This window comes from Pinus tabuliformis, chromosome 2_2 (assembly GCF_031772625.1).
Source record: "Pinus tabuliformis cultivar Carrire ecotype Pingquan chromosome 2_2, CPIR1, whole genome shotgun sequence".
Taxonomy (NCBI): domain Eukaryota; kingdom Viridiplantae; phylum Streptophyta; class Pinopsida; order Pinales; family Pinaceae; genus Pinus; species Pinus tabuliformis.
In genome coordinates, this window is record NC_142300.1 from 668,193,501 (window position 1) to 668,213,595 (window position 20,095).

Genomic DNA, 20,095 nt, shown 5'->3' on the forward strand with positions numbered 1-20,095 from the left:
GTTCTAGATGTTGAGTTTTCAATTATCTTCTAAACTGATAATTACATATGATTTCTCTAAGTTAATATTTTCTTGCATTCCTAGTCATCATAAAGCGATTACGCAAAGGATATCAACAACAAAACAAAATGCTAATAATATCATGAAGAGACAACCAAACAAGAAAACAAACATTTATCCTGCGAAAACCCACATGGGGGAAACACAACAATCTTTTCCTGAGAGGAATTCTTTAGTTCAACAAGAGACACACCTAGATCTTCTAGTCATTCACAAGATCAATCTGACTTGGTCCACCTCCTTCTTAGTCAAGTCAAACATTTTCACAAGAGACTCGGTTTGATTTGCTATGCTAAGAAATTTGGCCATACTGTATCTTAGAATTTCATCCTTCTTTGCCTTAGGGATTTGTCTTTCTTCATCATAGATTCGTCCTTCTTATTAGAATGTTAGTTTGGGTAGCTCAGACAGGTGTTCTAGTCTCAAGTGGTGTCTAAGAGGCTAGAAACACAAATGCATTAATTATCTCCAATACCTAGAAAAAGTTTCCAAGGAAAATTGTCTTAATTAGTATTAATTAGCCAATTTAATTATTTTCCTAGGTCTAACTTAGGAGAAGTTGTTTATTAATTGGGATTAATTGAGACAAATCGATTTCTCTCTAGTGGCTTCTATAAAATTCATTTGGTGGAGTTAAGATGTTCTTAGCCATTGATTGGAGTTACATCTTGGTCGTTGATTCGTCATTGAGAGATTATAAGAGGAGATCTATGGGCATTTGTAGAACACATTTGAACAAGTAGATTTGCATTGAGAGCAAGTGTGTGGTGATAGCGCGAGGACACCAACCCTTGAGATAAATAGTGATTGAAGATTGAGTTGCTAGAGAGATTTCTTCACAGCAATTTCCAGATTCCCAGTGATAGAGGGAGATCGATTTATCGAGTTTATCTACAAAGGTGGAGTTTTCCCACTAGTGTGGGTTGGATCAGTGAAGCCATATTGTTGGAGCAAGAGAAATATTCCAGAGTGATTGATTTGCAAAAGAGAAGCCAAGTTTGCCAGTAAAAGTTGAATTTTCGGTGGAGGCCGAGTTAATTTTCCTAGTTAGTGCGAGTTGCCAACAAATGCCAAGTTAGCTAGGGCCACAAGTGTAGATTAGTTCAGGGTTCCAGAGGAGGGCCAAATTGAATCAGAGGGGTCGAGTTGCTTCTAAGAGGTCAGATCGACTAACAGAAGTGAAGAAAACAATTTGCCTTAAGTTTTCTAATTTACGACAAACAATTGTAATCATTTTCAATAACATATTTGCTAAAGAATAATAAAAATACTCATCTGCAAAACTAGTTTTCCCCCCACTGGTTTTTTTAGGGACATTTGTCCAAAGATATTGGTGTCTATTTTTTTTTTCAACTGTGGTTCATGGTCACTGAGTAGCTGCTACATCCACATGTAATAATCCAGGCAGATCCACCCGAAGGGATCTACTCACCGACTTATCTGGTCGGGCCTAACCCTAAGGGCGTTAAGGAGATTTGACTCCGTGACCTCCCAATTGGAAAGGTACTTAGAAACGAGAACTCGACCAACTAAGCTATCCCTTGGGCTTGGTATCTATTATTTTGTGTATGTGCAATATTTTTTCAGTTCCTGTGATTTAATTTTTGTGAAGTTGCAATAATGTTTTATTCAACATGTGTAGCATATAATTTGTAGAAGGCAAATAATTGTTTTTAGATAGGTGAATAATAACCAGTGATTGCAACAGAATTAAAAAATTCACATGGTATTATAGTGGGTATGAGGACATAAGAAGCTCAACAAAGGCACAAGAAGAGAAGAGAATTATAAAACTCAGATTCAAATTCTTTAGATTTATTTGGGTTTCGCTATATTTCCGAGGATTATTCAGAAATGGCCTCAACATGATTGAGAGATTAGGACAGATTAGATGGAGCCTCAAACTTTGGTGTCTGGAAATCCATAATTTCTTTATTTTTGGAAGAAAATGGTCTCGAGTAGTATGTGACCAATGTGATTTCCGTATTAGTAGATCCAACACAACTCACAACATATAAGAAGGAAGATGCCAAAACAAGGAGGATAATCCTTGGCAATGTTAAGGACCATATAGTTCCACATATTGCAGAGTGAGATAGAGCGAAGAAGATGCGAGATGCAATTATGAATCTATACCAGAATGCTACCACAAACAAGAAGCTGATTCTTAGGGAAAAGCTGAGGAACACTCGAATGAACAAGGGTGAAGATGTTACAAGTTACCTCACCAGACTTTGACTTGTTAAGGACAAGTTGGCTGCAGTTGGAGATAAACTGAATGATGATGAGTTAGTGTGAATAGCCCTGAATGGGTTTAATAAGCAGTGGGATCTCTTTGTTCAAGTTATTAATGGACGAGACAACTTACTGAGTTGGTATTGACTATAGAGCGATTTCAATAAGGAGGAGTTTAGACAAAGTCTTGTCTGTGGGAACAACAACGAAAGTAAGAAAAGTGTTATGTTTATAAGTGATATAAATCGGTAAAAGTAACAATTGTAAAAGAAATACTAATTCACACCCCCCCCCCAAGTATTTCCAACAATTGTTATTTGAGCCAATACCTTCACTCACAGCCTAATAGTTGGAAGGTAGATCCATAGAACACAAATGGCAAGGTCAAGGAAGAAAGGCTCCAAACCTTCTGAAGATGTCTCTTCCTCAGTAAAAAATTCAGATGAAAACGAGGTTGTCAAAGCCCCCATGTTAAATGGAACAAATTTTGAAGTATGGAAGTTTAGAATGAAATTGTTTTTGATGGCTCAAGGTTTTGAAGTTTGGGAATTAGTGAATACTAGAAGCACGATGGAAGAAGAGTCCAAGGAACATAATGCAATAGTGGTAAAGGAAATCTTGAGTGATGTTGTCGCTCAGATTGTACAAGCACCACGACAACTGCTCAGGGCGGGGGCTCACTCTAATCCCAACCCACTCTGTTCTAGCTGTCTCCCAACAACAGGCTATGAGGAGTAGTCCCTATGGAAATGTGAAGGTGAAGGACAAGTTGGTAACCAACAAGTCTGGGAGACACAACTGAGTGGCCTAACTGCTTGGTTAAATTTAGCAAGATATTAAGGATTAGATTAAATTCAAATATGAGACCAATGCCTTATGGAGTCAAAACTCTTGTTTTTTTATCAAATTAACACCAAGTAACCAGATGGACAATTGATGCTTAGATGCTTCACTAACCTATATGAAATGCAAGTCCTAAGATCTAAGTGTAGTGCAAGGATCTTGGTTTATATTAAGTTGCGTTGCATGAAATGCCTGAACGTTTTAGAGTTTCCGAAATGGATATGTGTAGAAACGCCACCTCCCAAAAATAGAAACATCAGCTAGAATATATAGAAAAACAAGTTATAAATAAGTGAATAACACATTATCTTGCAAGTAAAAAGGGAATAAGACCCATAAATGACAGTTTAGAAGGAAAACCAAGCCTATATTAGCTCTCATAGATGATTACATGATGGTCGAGTTTCGGAGTTTCGGGTACGTGTACGGCCCGAAACGCCGGGTTCCTAGAATTTTCGTGCAACATAGATTTAAAGTTATATGCCTAGTCTAAATGGAACCTCTCTCTTAATTGTTTTGAGACCAATGTTTAGAGTAGGTTGTGGGATAGAAGCCAACGGAAAGCAAATAAAAGCTTGATTAACGATACCTCCCCCAATGTTCCAACCACCCAATGCCTCTGGTGCTGTAGATATTGTGGCTTTGATGAATGCAAGGTCACTGTGTTAACCACTAGAAAGGTGCTGAATCCTTTAAACTATGTGAGGAAGGATGGCCCTAGAAGTTTATCAACCAAGCTTATGCTCAGAGGTAAATTAATAATTATTAATGCGAGCTAAGCCTAGAATACTTACGCAATGGAATAGGTAAGTCTTGTATTAAAATTGTTTAGTTGCTTAAGTACTTAAGTTATGATTAATCTTCAATAGTACTTAACGATAAAAATGAAAGGACAACCTTATTACCAAGAGTGTGCCAATTATTAAAGTGCCAATGTAACCAAAGTACAAGATGCTTAACCAATCAAATTAGAACAATTATCCAATGAGATCAAGAATTCCTCAAACAAGATTAATGGCAATTTGATTCGCAGGATACCAATATGCCCAAAGATTTTTAACGCCAAGAGAATTTATGATTAGAGTGCCTTAGTGAGTGTTTATTGGATATGAAACTTGAAACTTATGGATCAACTCACAACAATAAATATGTTAGCAGACTTGAGTCAATTTTCTACAAAACCATGAAACAAGCGTGAATATGATGTATATCATATCTCCAAAGATCTTATGTTACTTATCTCCTTATTAAACTTTAGGACAACAAGTAAATCAATCTAGATCCAAAGGATAACAAGCATATAGTAACCAGCTAAGTCACCAGACACGGGGATTGGGGATCGTAGGATTCAGGATTCGTGGTATCGGATTCAAACACGTTGACCCCCCGGAACAGGACACATAGGATTCGTTATATATTATTTTATTATATATATATATTAAAAATTAGATATTTCTTACACAAATTTTAATTAATGATACAAATTTATTGATTTCAAACATAGATCTTCATCTATAGCATGCATAGTACATACAAAATTCAAATACATGTCAGTGGTCACATAAATCATGATTCATAATTCATAACTGAAAGACAACTTACAACTACAAGATAGTAAGATAAACACACTGACAACTGTAGTTTTCTCATTAAGTCATCAAATCAAAATGTGTTACATAGGTAGTGCTGATGCAATGATATGGCAAATAGAAATAGAAAATATGAAACAACTACAGGTGTACAAGCCTCAAGGCATCAATCCGCATCATCAACATCAGAATCACCATCAATGTCCTCATCATCATGGTCCCCATTGCTCTCCTTTGCATCCTCCTCCCCTGTATCCATAGTCACCTCTGCATCTGCTGCTGTGGAGGATGACCCCTCTAAGTCATCAAATCTAACAGGCTCTAGCACTGGATCATTGAGATCCATGTTGGCCAATGCCAACTCAACACTGGTGTCCAGACCCATATCATCAGGAAAGACATCCCACTTCTTTGTCTTTCCCCTCAACCACTCTTCCCTCTGCCTGTAAATAAGACGAAGGTTGGTGTGCACATACACCATTGTCTTTGCCCTGGACTGCTCAAGCTTGCTCTTCTTCACACTATACAAATTCCCATATGTGCTCCAATTCCTCTCGCAACAAGAGGATGAAGTCACCTGAGAGAGGAGCCTCATGGCTAATTGCTGAAGAGGAGGGCTTGTTGCCCCATGATTTGCCCACCAAGAATAGGGCTTCTTAGCCCCCCTATCTCTAATCACATCATAACCACCAAATCGACCATTGCTAGTGGAAAATTCTGCATAGGCATCCTCCACCTCATCAAGCAATGCAGTATCTTGAAAAATCCGCCTGAATGCCTCTTTCCTCCCTTGTGAGATTTCACCATCCATGTGAGGAGGGAATCTGCGGGAAGGTCCACCATTCAGCCACTCATGGCTGTAGTATTTGGGGTTCAATGAGTGAGCCAAACAATGTAAAGGTGTACAATTCTTGTCCCATCTGCTGACAAGAATATTCTGTATAGTATCACAAAAGGCCTCTGGTGATGTCTCATACTCGGGGCACTCACTCTGTAGAATAATGCTCCTCACAAACTCAATCATGGAATCCCATCCCTCATAAACCTCTCCTAGGATGGGTTTGTTTGTATCTGCAAATCGAAGCAAAGAAATGATAGGGTCCATGATCCGAATAATTAGATCTACCCTCTCCCACCAAGCATCATCTAGCACTGTGTCCTTCACTCTTTTAGAGGCTACCTGATCTGTCTTTCTCCAAAAAGACCAAAACTCAGAAATAACCATGGACCCAAGAGCGGTCTTGACCTCCCTCAACCTCTTCAACATCATGAATGAAGAGGCAAACCGTGTATCAACAATCTTCAACAATGATATATTGGTGTACTCCTTGTAGATAGTGAGGGCATTTGTATGATTTTGCACAAAGTTACGGATATGTCTTGCATCCTCAATAATGCTTCCAATCCAAAGCACATCAGAAGCAATGGATTTCAGTGTTATGTTCAATGAATGGACAATGCAAGGTGTCCAAAACCCTTGTGGATATTTAGCTTCCACAATCATGCCACCAACCTTGCAAACAGGTGCATTATCTATAATGATTTGCACACAAGAATCAACACCTACATCTTCAATAACTTTAATAAATAACTCACCAATAAATTGTGCATCCTTGTATTCTCCAAGTGTATCCACTGCTTTCATGAAAACTGGACCACTCAAGGAAGACACCATGAAGTTGATGATTGGGTGTCGTGCTGGGTCTGTCCATCCATCAGAAACAATGCTAACCCCAGATGTTGGCCATGATGCTACAACAGGCTCAAGCATTTTTTGAACCTCTTTTTTTGCCTTCGTCAACAATGTGGTTCTCAGCTTCTCTGACCCGGGAGGCACATACCCTGCTGGAGCCCCTTGAGTTAGAGCTCGACACATCTCAATAAATAGAGGTGAGCGTGCAACATTAAATGATATGAAGTTTTGATAGAAGAAGAAGGCAATGGTGAGATCAAGCTCTTCCCGTATCTCCTTTTGGAAAATCTTGTCCATTGGACCAAGTGCTCTTCTTTTTGCTGCTTGTCCCCCAGTCGAAGTAGAACTCCCAAATCGAAATTTGGTGGTGGCTTTCCTCAGAAATGGAAGGGGGTCTTCATTCTTGGGTTTTCTTGATTTTGAAGCCACATTTTCCATACCAACAATGGACTCCTTTTCCAATTCTTTTCTCTTTTGTAAAGAAACAGCTTTACAAGCTCCAATCCCACAACCCGATAAAGCCAACAAATATGCTTTCACACAGTAATATGTGCTTTTGAAAGAAATGTGACAAAAATTGCATCTCCATTGCACATTGCCTCCTCCCTTTCCCTTGGTGCTTGCCCCATCCTCTCTTCTGACATATTTCCACAATGGATATTTATCAGTGTTGTCTTTAGGTCCTCCTCTTCCATCAACATTACTTGCAGCAGACTCTGATGATATTGGGGGAGGAGGGGCATCTCCAATGGAGACATTCTTGCCCTTCCTTTGCCCTCTAATTGTGCGTTTGATTGAGCCATGAATACTGTAAAAGAAATGAACAAAACATGCAGAAATTTGTAAACAAAATATCATATACAAACTGCTGTAATAGATGAAGAAATACAAAAAAATGGAGTTGAAATGCACTTACCTGGTGCTTGAATCTCCTTGCCGAACGCTCTACTCCCTTAGCTCCTTGCTCCAAACCCTTCTCCACTTGAAAACAAGCTCAAACAATGCAAGCCAAATGATAAACAGCGTGACTGAAATGAGGAAATGCAGCCTTTTTTAACCCGCAGGAGTCCCTTTTCAGCTAAACGAATCCTGGAAATCGGGACACGCAGGCAAAAATCAGGACACGTTGGCAAATTTCGGGACACGTTTGGGATTTGACGAATCTTGATAGGATTCGATGAATCCTATTTTGGGACACGTTTTTTGGCCGAATCGTATTGGACACGCCGGATTCCGGTTCGCCAGGCCATTTGGACGAATCCGGTTACTAAAAGGTACGATCATTCTTCTTTTGAAATTTGCCTTACATTACTGACATCGTTATGTCTAGGGTTTTGAATCACAAATATTCTTGTTAGGGTAATTAATCAATAAATTGAATCTATCCTCATGATATTATTTGATCATTCTTGTGTAACCCTAACCTTTAGGGTTCACTATAAAACCCTAGCCTGTTGTTTCTAAGGGTATGTCAATATTGATTATGAAACCCTAGTCTACTTAGGGTTGTTGATAGAAATCTTATTCTTTGATGTTGAGGTTTTGGTATTGTTATGATAGAAACCCTAGTTCTTTAGGGTTTGGTGAATTAGGGTTTATGAGCAAAACCCTTGTAATGTCTCTAATAAGATCCTAGGAATGAAACCCTAGGCGTGTATTCATTCGATCGAAAGCCTAGCCTGAGAAAATTTGTTGTATATCTAATTTTGATGTATTGATTAATGAGAAATGCTAGTGCATGAAATCCTAGATATGTGTGTGTGAGTATGGTAACCTAATTATTAATACTCATGTTTTGGTTTGTGAATTATAGGGTTTGTAACAAAGCCCGCATAGAGATTGATATTCTAGGATATGAGGATATTGTTTTCAATATGATTTAGATTTGTTGATAAAATCTGGGGTTTGCAGCAAACCCTAGTAGAGTGTGTCATGTAATTCTAAAAGCATATTGTCGTAACCTTAGATGTATAGTAGTATGATTGAATTTTTATTTGATTGAATTTCTCATATCTAAGGCTTCATGTCTCAAAGATGGAGTCTAGGGTTCTTGACAAAACTCTAGCAACAAGTTGAAGTCTAGCGTGTAAAAAGATGTGTCTCTCGCTAATTATGAACCTAACTAGGTTTAGATGTTTGATGTCTAAAGTCTAAATGCGTCCATTATAGTAACATGATTTTGATATAGTTAACTTCATGCTTCTGTATGTTTGTATTTGGTTGTACTTGCTATTGAAATTTTGTAGCTACATAATCTTCAAGATGATGAAAATGTTTGTATGACAATAATAAGCATGATGAAGGAAGTTATGATGATTAAGATGACCTTGATGCCATAAGAAATAAATGAAACCTCGAAAGAATAAAGTTTCTCTGATGTTATAAAGCTCCCCAAGTTAAGAGGGAGCTTGGATAGAAGAAAAGGTATATCTCCCTAGTTGAGAGGGAGGGCATATTGTGACAATCATAATCTCAAAGTAAGAATGAAACTAAAAATGAATGTTTGTGAAAAGGACTTGAGAAGTACTGAGGCTATAGTTGGTGCTGCTGAAGAAGAAAACTTCCGACAAGTTGTAGTAGGATAACTTGATGATGATATAAGCAACCTTCGAATGAATGAGGATAACTTGTGTTTACTTGTATGTATATTTGAAAGTTTATTATTGATTGGGGTTGTGTTTATTAGAATATGTCTATTTAGTATTTAATGCTCAGTCTTCTAGCTGTTGCTAATTTTATTCTTTTAGCAGTTTCTTAGATGAAACTGTTTGTACATAGAAACCTGATGTTTCTATTATTGTAAATATCTTTGTATTATCATTGAGCTGTTTGCTCTTGTTGAATTAATTCATTCGATATTCTTTTATGGTATCAGAGCACAGGGATTTTCGAAATAATTTTTCATAGTTTGAAAAATTCAGTAGTTCATTTCGAAACTGCTCTCAGGGTCTGTAGATTTCTTGATCAACTATCCTCTTCATTCCTTTCTAAGGTCGAGCCCTCTGTAAGCCAGGCAGCCTTCACTGAGTCTTAGCTTCGGCTTTGCTCATTGTGATAAAAGCTTACAGTCGTCAATCTCGATACAGAAAGGGATTCTCTTGAAATTAAATCCGGCATTTTGAATCCGGGGACAGCAGTCGATTTATCGGTTGAACAGTTTATCTGTTTTGAAGTCTTGTTTATTTTTGTAGCCCGTGAATTCTCAGTATTCAACCCTCGTCTTCAACCTGCGTTTTCACGGTGAATCCACAGCTGAGACGATAACCACGGGAACGTGGCATCTCAGTCTTCTTCTGTCACGATACCTGGAATCGCACGCATATCAAGCTATTGACTTGGTGAATAAAGCTGGAAGCGGTAGCAGAAATCAAAGTTAATACGGTTTTTGTTTGAATATTTCCGCTCACGTGTTCGACAGAACCACGGCATTTTCCAGAGGTTTCGAGTATCCTCGTCAGCATTTTCTCCGACCACGAAGCTTCATTTCTCAACATCCGCGTATTCTTTTTACGTTCAGTATGTGCGACTAGCGTGATAACCAACTACACGACATTTTTTTTAAGTTCAGATTCTAGTGAAGGTTTGTTTATGTGACGGTGATACATTGAAGAACGACAGAATCCTGTTGAAGAACATTGATACAGTCAAAATTTTTTTTTACTCGCGTTTTTTTTGGCTCACGATTTCAACAAATCGATATACTCCAGAGATCCTCCAGATCACGTGACGGGTTTTCCAGATTCACGGGTACGGCAAACACATTACAGTGACGGCAAACAGATTCACGGGTTTGTTTTCAGATCCACGTATTTTTGGTATTTTCAGATCCACGTATTTTCCAGATCCACATAAAGGTATTTTCAAGATCCACGTATTTTCAGATCCACGTATTTTCCAGATCCACATAAAGGTATTTTCAGATCCACGTATTTTCCAGATTATAGTGACGGGTTTGACTAGAATTTGGATTAAAAAATATTGTGATTATATTTGAAACGGTGGGACCAGAAATAGCATCACAGTTATTTTTTTGAAGTGGGATCAGACCAGCATCACAGTTATCACAGATCTGAGAATTTTTTTTTTTGTATGCAAGTCTATTTTGTTCAAAACAGAATTTGTTAAGATTTGCTACAGTCATCTTGAAAGAAGATTTTTAAGCAGGCAGCTACACTTTGTTGTGTGTCAGACTTCTGTAAAATGGCCACTCTCACCAATCTGATGTTAGAAGGAAATCAACGCTTTAATGGCAGCAACTATAACATTTGGAAACAAAGAATGCTGACCATTTTTGAATACAGGCGTCTTGATCAGCTCATTTTGGGCAAAGAGTCTCGTCCCGGTACAGCTGGTACCGATCAAGATAAATTTGATGATCGAAATAGGGAGGCTGTTATGCTTCTCAAGCTCTCTGTTGCTGATGATCAGTTACCACAGATCCCTTCTGGCAAGACCGCTACCGAAATCTGGCAACAGTTGAAAGAACTGCATGAGACATCTGACAAAAGCAGAGCATTTTTTCTCAAAAATCAGTTGTTCTCCATCATGATGGATGAACATATGTCTTTACAGGAACATCTCAACAAAATTAAAGACATTCGAGATCAGCTCGAAGCTATTGGTCGGACCATGGAGGAAGAAGATATGGTAGTCATTACTCTGAAAAGTCTACCGAAATCTTATGAACACTTCATCGAAACGCTCAACATTACAACCACAAATGTTGATCTGAAGTTTTCAGATTTATGTACCAAACTTCTGCAGCAAGATAGGTGGAAACAACAGTTTGGTAGTGGTACTTCATCAGTGCCCTCGGAAAATGCATTTGCTGCAAAATACCAGTCCTCTCATTCTTTTCAGCAGAAAGGCTCTCCTCAGTCTTTTGATCCTGCCAGGAAGAAAAGTGTGCAGTGTAATTACTGTCACAGGTTCGGTCACATGAAGAAAGATTGCCGACAGAGGATTGCTTCTGAACAGAAGAAACAGGGAGGGCCTACTCAGACAGCGAATGTTGCAGAACATTCCGAGCAGGCAGATTCTGCCTTTTACGCCTTTATGGCTAAAAGGTCTTCAGAACATGTTCCTTCCTCTGCATGGTACATTGATTCTGGTGCATCACGCCACTTCTCTCACAGGCGTGACTGGTTTATTGACTTCTCACCTTTCAGTGATTCAGTAGTATTTGGTGGAGGTGAAAAGTACAATGTAGCTGGCAGGGGTACAGTTCAAATTCATTCTGGTGGACGCACGCTCATATTTCTTAATGTATACTATGTTCCTGGTATGGAGATTAATCTGCTATCTGTCAGCCAGATTATGAGGAATTCTCCTCAGCTTGATGTTATGTTCAGTGCACACAAGTGCTCCATCATTGACAGGGAGACCAGTCTAACAGTTGCTGTTGGCCTAGAGGACCATGGTCTATACAGGCTACTTGACACCGGTGACTTTCCAGAAGTGGCTCTAGCAGCACGTGTTTCTCCCATCAGCACTCTATGGCATCAGCGATATGGGCATCTCAATATGCAGTATCTCTGTCAGCTCTCTCGGGAGGGACTTGTGTCAGGATTACCTGATATTCAGACTCAGCAGTTGGGGGTATGCAGTGCCTGTCAAGCGGGAAAGCAACATCGGTTAAGAAGGTAAACAACAGTAAATACTGCTTCAGCCCAGAATTTGTTTGGAACACTCCTGTGTTGTAACATGGAACGAGCCATTTCAACAACTGTGCGGTTGCGACGCTCGACAACACTGTTCTGCTGGGGAGTGTAAGGTGTGGTTAATTGACGTTTGATGCCATGAATATCACAGAAGTTGGCAAAAGCTGAGGAACAAAATTCCCCCCCATTGTCGGTCCTAAGGGTCATGATATTACAACCAGATTCTTTTTCAACTAATGTTTTAAACTTCTGAAAGGTACTAAGAGCATCAGATTTATTTTTTAAAAAATACACCCACATCTTTCTACTGAAGTCATCTACAATAAGTAAAAAATATTTGCAAGCAGTGATAGACGCTGTATTCATAGGACCACAAATATCAACATGAAGTAACTGAAGTACCTTGGATGCGCGCCAAGATTCTCCATTGTTGAATGAAGACCGATGTTGCTTTCCCGCTTGACAGGCGCTGCATACCCCCAACTGCTGAGTCTGAATATCAGGTAATCCTGACACAAGTCCCTCCCGAGAGAGCTGAGAGAGATACTGCATATTGAGATGCCCATATCGCTGATGCCATAGAGTGCTGATGGGAGAAACACGTGCTGCTAGAGCCACTTCTGGAAAGTCACCGGTGTCAAGTAGCCTGTATAGACCATGGTCCTCTAGGCCAACAACAACTGTTAGACTGGTCTCCCTGTCAATGATGGAGCACTTGTGTGCACTGAACATAACATCAAGCTGAGGAGAATTCCTCATAATCTGGCTGACAGATAGCAGATTAATCTCCATACCAGGAACATAGTATACATTAAGAAATATGAGCGTGCGTCCACCAGAATGAATTTGAACTGTACCCCTGCCAGCTACATTGTACTTTTCACCTCCACCAAATACTACTGAATCACTGAAAGGTGAGAAGTCAATAAACCAGTCACGCCTGTGAGAGAAGTGGCGTGATGCACCAGAATCAATGTACCATGCAGAGGAAGGAACATGTTCTGAAGACCTTTTAGCCATAAAGGCGTAAAAGGCAGAATCTGCCTGCTCGGAATGTTCTGCAACATTCGCTGTCTGAGTAGGCCCTCCCTGTTTCTTCTGTTCAGAAGCAATCCTCTGTCGGCAATCTTTCTTCATGTGACCGAACCTGTGACAGTAATTACACTGGACACTTTCTGATCTTCCTGCCGAAAAAAAGCCCATAGGCTGCAAATGGGTGTATAAAGTAAAATACAAAGCTGATGGAACCATAGACAAGTATAAAGCTCGTCTTGTGGCTCGAGGATTCTCACAGAAGGAAGGCATCGATTATGAGGAGACTTTTGATCCTACAGCCAAGATGCGTACCATAAGGCTTGTTCTTGCCCTAGCAGCTCAGTTCAATTGGAAAGTTCATCAGATGGATGTAAAGAGTGCTTTCCTAAATGGTGATCTTCAGGAAGAAGTCTACATGACGCAGCCTCCAGGATTCAAGGTTGCTGGTCAAGAACAGAAAGTGTGCCGGTTAGCCAAAGCAATCTATGGATTGAAACAAGCTCCTCGGGCTTGGTACATGAAAATTGATCAATACCTGACAGATCAGGGTTTTCAGCGGAGCCCATCTGATGCAAACCTGTACATCAAGCATACTGGTGCTGATATCTTGTTTGTAGTTGTCTATGTGGACGATCTCATCATTACTGGGAGCTCTGCACATTTGATCCATGGGATCAAACAAGATCTATGCAGAACTTTTGAGATGACAGACTTGGGACTTCTTCATTACTGTCTGGGGGTTGAAGTTTGGCAGACTGAAAATCAGATTTTTCTATCTCAGTCCAAGTATGCCAAAAATCTTGTGGAACGGTTCAGAATGCAGGATTGCAAACCGGCCACGACTCCTATGGAACCAGGGCTCAAACTTTCAGCACAGTCATCCTCTCCTCTTGTGGATGAAACTTTATTCAGGCAATTAGTGGGCAATCTCATCTATCTTACTGCTACCAGACCTGATACCAGTTTTGCAGTAAGCTACATTTCTCGCTTTATGTCAGCTCCTAAAGCTGATCATTGGATAGCAGCAAAGCGGGTGCTACGATATGTGCGTGGTACTTCTGATTATGGTCTCTTATATACTCGCAGCTCCAATCCTATTCTCAGTGGCTACACTGATTCTGACTGGGCCGGTTCAGTTGATGATCGTAAATCTACAACTGGGTATGTGTTTAGTCTAGGATCTGGTGCTGTTACTTGGACTAGTAAGAAGCAACAGGCAGTGGCTCTCTCTTCAACAGAAGCAGAGTATCGGGGAGCAGTTAAGGCATCCTATGAGGCAGTTTGGCTTCGCCGTATGCTTGCAGATATGCATGTTTTCCAGACAGGGCCTACTTCTCTGTTTTGTGATAATCAGGGAGTGCTCAAACTTGCCAAGAATCCAGTCTTTCATGAACGAACAAAGCATGTGGAAACTCATTGTCACTACATTCGCCAGCTGGTTGAAGACGGCTCAGTTCAGTTGGAATATGTTCCCACAACAGAGCAGCCCGCCGACATTTTCACCAAGCCGCTTGGTCCTGATAAATTTGTCAAATTCAGAGGGTCTATTGGTGTTGTAAATAGATTGAGCATTAAGGGAGGGTATTAGAATATGTCTATTTAGTATTTAATGCTCAGTCTTCTAGCTGTTGCTAATTTTATTCTTTTAGCAGTTTCTTAGATGAAACTGTTTGTACATAGAAACCTGATGTTTCTATTATTGTAAATATCTTTGTATTATCATTGAGCTGTTTGTTCTTGTTGAATTTATTCATTCGATATTCTTTTAGTGTTTGTATAGGTAATTCTCTCCATAAGAAGAATGAACACTTGGGAAGCATGCTTGGACAAATGGATATATCTGATTTAGTTTATTAGGGAGAGATGAAGCATCTAATGGCAAGATGCTTGGGAGGACATCTGGCCGGCCTATGTGTTGATGTCTAGATCCTGAAGAGGGAGGGTGGCGTTGGTCATGGAGCTCCAACCTTGGATACGCACCTAGATCCTTGGGTTGGTGGTAGAGCTTAAAATCCTGATGGTACCTAGACTGGCTAAAGCTTGAGCCCCCTTAGTCTCACCCGGATAATATACCATGGTCAGGTATCTAGTCCACAACACTGAGAGTGCTATAACCCTTCATAGTTCATTTTGAGATCTTCCATATATATGTAATTAGGAATACCTCCCTAGTTAAGAGGGAGTGTTGAAGAATCTAACTAGTGTCGGTCTTCATAATTATATTTGAGTCATATTGTAATGTATTTGTCGAAAGAAAGAAAGAAATTAATTTATTATTAAAGAAATTGACTTATTAAAGCATAGGTTTCATGCTTGGGTCAATTGTTTATAGGTCAAAGCCTCCATTGTAAGCTTCTAGGGTTTATGTCAAGTGTCCTTATCCATGTCATATTGTAACAAACCCTTCTTGGGCTTTATTTGTCAAGAAAGAAATTTATTTTAATGTAAAATAGATCAATTAGGCTTCCTCCACCAAGTTGGCCTCAATAAGGGAATTCGACCTCACAAACTCATTATTTTATTGGAGCAACTCGACTCATTTGGAGCACATCACTCACAAGTTCGAATTGGAGTAGCTAGAAGCAAAAAAAGTGCGAAATTTAAGAAGGAAGAAAGAAAGGGCTAATGAAGAAGGAGGTCGTTATTTAGCTAAGTCAGTCAAATTTTTCTGTCTTGTCTCGCACATGTGAAGGAACTGAAGCTACATGAGGGCTGAAGTTGCAATCTCGAAGCTAGGCCAAAATTTTGATGCAGTAGGGTCGAAAATCTGTCCTTGATGTAGTATTGAAGCAATGTTGATGTAGTATTGTTGCAGTCGATCTTTGAAGGTTGGAAGAATAGTTTGAGAGTTGACTTGGTGGAGGAGGAAGGTCTTTGGGTCTAGGGTCTTGGTCTATTTCAATTTGAATCTACTGAAAGAAGAGTTCTCACTGGGTTTTCCCCTATAAAGTGGTTTTAGCTCTGGTTGAGTGCCTACTTCTGGTGTCATTGGTCTTCATTTTTTTCTTTGATGATTGTTTGGTGAGAAGAAGATAAAGGAAGAACATAAAGAAGTTAATAAGAACATAATAATATCACAAGTAATTATCAACATAAGAAAATCTTTCTGCCTTCTTGATTTTCTAACACAGCGTGATGGAATTTTGTTGGATGATAACCCTCTAGTTGCACAAGTACTACCAGAGGTTAATACTGGTGGAATTAATCTGTGGCGGAATAATCTTTTCTTCATTCGAATTTTCGAATTGTAAATGGCCTAAAACCTGATTGCAATAAAAAACGGTTAACTTGGAGAAATTATAAAAAAGTTGGGTGTGGCCAAAATCTGGGTCGGAACATTGCTCTAATGCCCAATTGTAGTGAAGAATAGTTCATTTACTAAGGAATATCCAACATAAGGATAGATAATTAAAATCCATGTAGGTCAAGTCTAAATAATTGAATAAGATATGAATGATTCATATGAGTTACAATGATAAGTGGCATTGGCATTTTATAGACCTCAAGACAACCTTCCATGTAAAGATGTCTTTATGTAATGCGCCTTTTAATAATTATATAAATATCCTAAGTTCTATAGTTTAGGTATATATTTATGAGTTGTGCTTTCTTTTATATACTACGTAAAACAGGGATTGAAGTTGTAAGAATGTTGTAAAGTTGAAGATACTTTCAACTAGGCTTGCCTTGCAACAAATTTGCCTTTATAAGCACTTTCCAATCCTCCCGTCCTTTTGTTAATGGTTTCTTGGCTTGATTGTCAAGTGGGGGTGGTGTTATTCTCTTCATCAAGGTTCAAATCTTTTAGAGATACTTTTTGCCTCCTGTGGCCTGTTTTGCAGTGCAAGTGGCATGTTTCATGTGCTTGAGGCCAGGTGCAAGCCCCAAGTGATTTTTGGGAAAATAGATACCCCTTACCTATGGCTACTTAGCCATACTTTTTGCCTCCCGTGGCCTGTCTTGCAGTGCAAGTGGTCTGTTTCATGTGGTTGAGGCCAGGTGCAAGCCCCAACCGATTTTTGGAAAATAGATACCCCTTTCCTATGGCTACTTAGCCAAATGTTTCCCATTGAAATGTTGTAACCTGTTCACACTACAGTGTAACTCTCCTATGATATGGTAGGGCACACTTCCTGCATTGTGATGAGAGGAAGCTGTTTCAAAAAAATCTCTCCTTTAATGGCCATGAACTGTCTTGCATAGAGAATTGCATCCAAATGGAGTGGAGTAATACTTATAATATCCTATCTTACCAAATGGAATCACTTTTTTCCTCCACTCTTGGCCGCAAGGAGCTAAATAGTAAAATCCTTGTCAGCTTTGATATTTGAAGGCATCCATAAAGGTAAGTAGTAGACATGTGTGCTTGCAAGAACTTTGGTACTGTTTTGTAACTTGGCAGCCAACAACATTGGCTTTCGTAGTGAATAAGCAGTTTTCTTTTGCATTTTACATATGATATATTACTGTACATCATGTTATAACATCATGGAGTAGGTGAACTAGGACAAGTATAACATATTGCTATAAGTTATTTGGCAACATCATAAAGAGGGTGAAACATGGCAAAGTGAACAGGTGAACTGCAGCAGTCAGAAATTTGTAGTGAGGGGGTGAGCTGCAGCAACCTAAATTTCTTAATTGCCTGGCATTTAAGCAGCCTAATAAGCCTGTAGTTACTTTTGAGCCTTGGACTTTGCCAGCTCAAAATCAAATTCAAAATCATAAACCCGAAAAGGATGCTGAGGATTTGGAGATTGGGCTTGGTTCAGTCTATAGCACCAATAAAAAAATGTCTACCACTGGAGGCACTTGTTGACATTTTCTGAAACACTGGGCTGTCTTATGGAAGATTTAATTCAAATACAGGTCTTTTCTATTTGACACATTTTCTTCAGCCAAAATCAAGAATGACTAATTGCAAAAGTAACCGTTGATCTACTGTTCCTCATTTTCTATGTGATGCAAAGTAACTTTGATTATCCCTTGTGCTACCTCTTCAGCAATTAGGTAGTGTAGAGCATAGACATAGAGGATGTACATGATTGAAGCTAGAAGAGTGCCCTTAGTGTCTACTCTAAATAATTAGAAACCTTTCAACTGGAAATTGTTTATCATGCAAGTTTCTACACCGAAGAAAAGCATTTTGAACACATTGATGCAATAATAGCCAAATCCAAATATATGGAACATTCTCAGGATAAACCAACATGAGCTCTTTCAAATTTAATTTTCATCAATACAAATCTTGCTAGGTTGTTGATCCATTCCATAGCCTCAAAAAACCACTAAATTATCAAAAGTGTATCTTCCTTGGACAAAACCAGATTGCTTATGACTTACAATATGTGACAGCAAGTGCTTGATTTGAAGTGTGAGTACCTTTGCCAGGAATTTATAGGATGCATTCAAGAGAATGATGGGTTGTGAACTTGAAATAAACTCAGGGTTATCTCTTTCCAGGATTTGCATGTTGTTGCCTTGATTAATGATCTCTCAAATCTTTTTGACATATCTTAAGCAAATCAGGGTCTGATAAGTTCCAAGTAGGTTTGTAGAATATGCAAGGAACCATCCAAGCCAGGAATATTGTTGTTTGCGATAACCTTGATGGTTTCAGGTAGTTCGTGTATAGCGTTGAATTGTAGTTTCTGTTGTAAATGCCGTGCTTGTCAGTTAGAGGTTTGGCAGCCAATGACTCAGAGATGCTGAGGAGGCACTGTGGAGGCTTGCCCTCAACCTTCAACCAACGGGGACACATTTGAGTCTTCACTACATTGGCCTTTTGATCCTTTGCTACCTTAATCACAATGTTAGGTTACATTGCAATCTTCAATTTGAAAGATTGCAATTCAAGCTGCCTTTTTACTGCAACCAGTTCCTTAGCCATTGCTTTTATTTGAGTGTCCATAATATGGAAGCTAAACCAACAGCTTCCAAAAATCTTCGATGTCAAATAGACTATTTATTATTTTGACCCTTTTGTTGTATAGGTTGTTGTTTCACTTTGACTTGGAATAGCCAGTAGCTTAGCTAAATGTGACTATTCATATTTGCCTCCCTTGAGATCTGAATCAGTTTGAGATGCTGAGTTGTTACATAAAACATGGAATAGACATGCATATGAGTGTTAAAAATGTGATTTACAATGTGATGATTAACTTCTACTAGACCAGGATCTGAAAAATGATTGATTTCACAGGTTCGTGAATTCGTTACTTCATACAATTTATTACGGGAGATGGGCTTCCCTTCTCACACAGTTGCTGGGGTCTTAGCTATGTATGATAATGACAGAGATAAAGCATTAGCACATCTTCTAAGCAATATGTCGTAAGACTCATAGAAGAGTAAGTTTCGACTTTCACAATTTATAAATGTGTTTTCCCATGTGGTTTAGAATGATGATACACACAGATGCTCCCCTTTGCATCAAGGGTTCCTTTCGTTGGATGCTTCAGTGTCCAGTATCTGCCACTGACTCAAGTATGCTGTTGGTACTAGAAAGCATTATCTACAGTGATTTTTATGTTGTACCTTTTCAGTTTAAAATGCAGATATTGTATTTGGAAAATGAAAAATAAATTACAAGTGTTTAGTTTCTGGATCCTCTCAAACTCCTTATCTTTCTATGTAAAGAAAGCTTGTCACTTGTAAAATGCATTTGTTTTCATGTGACATGATGTTGTATGCGAGTTGTGAATTGTTAAACGATCACGATAGATTAAAACAAATATAATGATGTTTGTTATATAAATTCTACGGTGCGTTTTTACTTTGGCCTGTTTAGGCTTCCATGTGATATGTTTTTTTCCTTAAATATTTAAATATCTTGCAAGAAATAAAGGCATATCATTTAAAAATCTTAAATAGTTAACTATCTTGCCACAAAAGCATATCATTTAAAAGTCCTTATTTTTAAATTTTAGCTCAATATTAAAACTAGCAATTACTCCCCAAGGTGTAAAAGAAAAATGTTA

At 38.9% G+C, this 20,095-nt stretch overlaps 1 protein-coding gene across 1 annotated transcript in view; it reads left to right on the forward strand.

Annotated features, from left to right (window-relative positions):
• LOC149194395 (uncharacterized) overlaps positions 1-19,725 on the forward strand; it is a 125,192-nt gene extending 105,467 nt beyond the window's left edge. The window contains exon 5 of the mRNA XM_089405077.1: positions 19,318-19,725. Within this exon, the coding sequence (XP_089261203.1) occupies positions 19,318-19,452 (135 nt within the window). The 3' untranslated portion in view covers positions 19,453-19,725. The remainder of the gene's footprint in view (positions 1-19,317) is intronic.
• Positions 19,726-20,095: the final 370 nt, after the last annotated feature.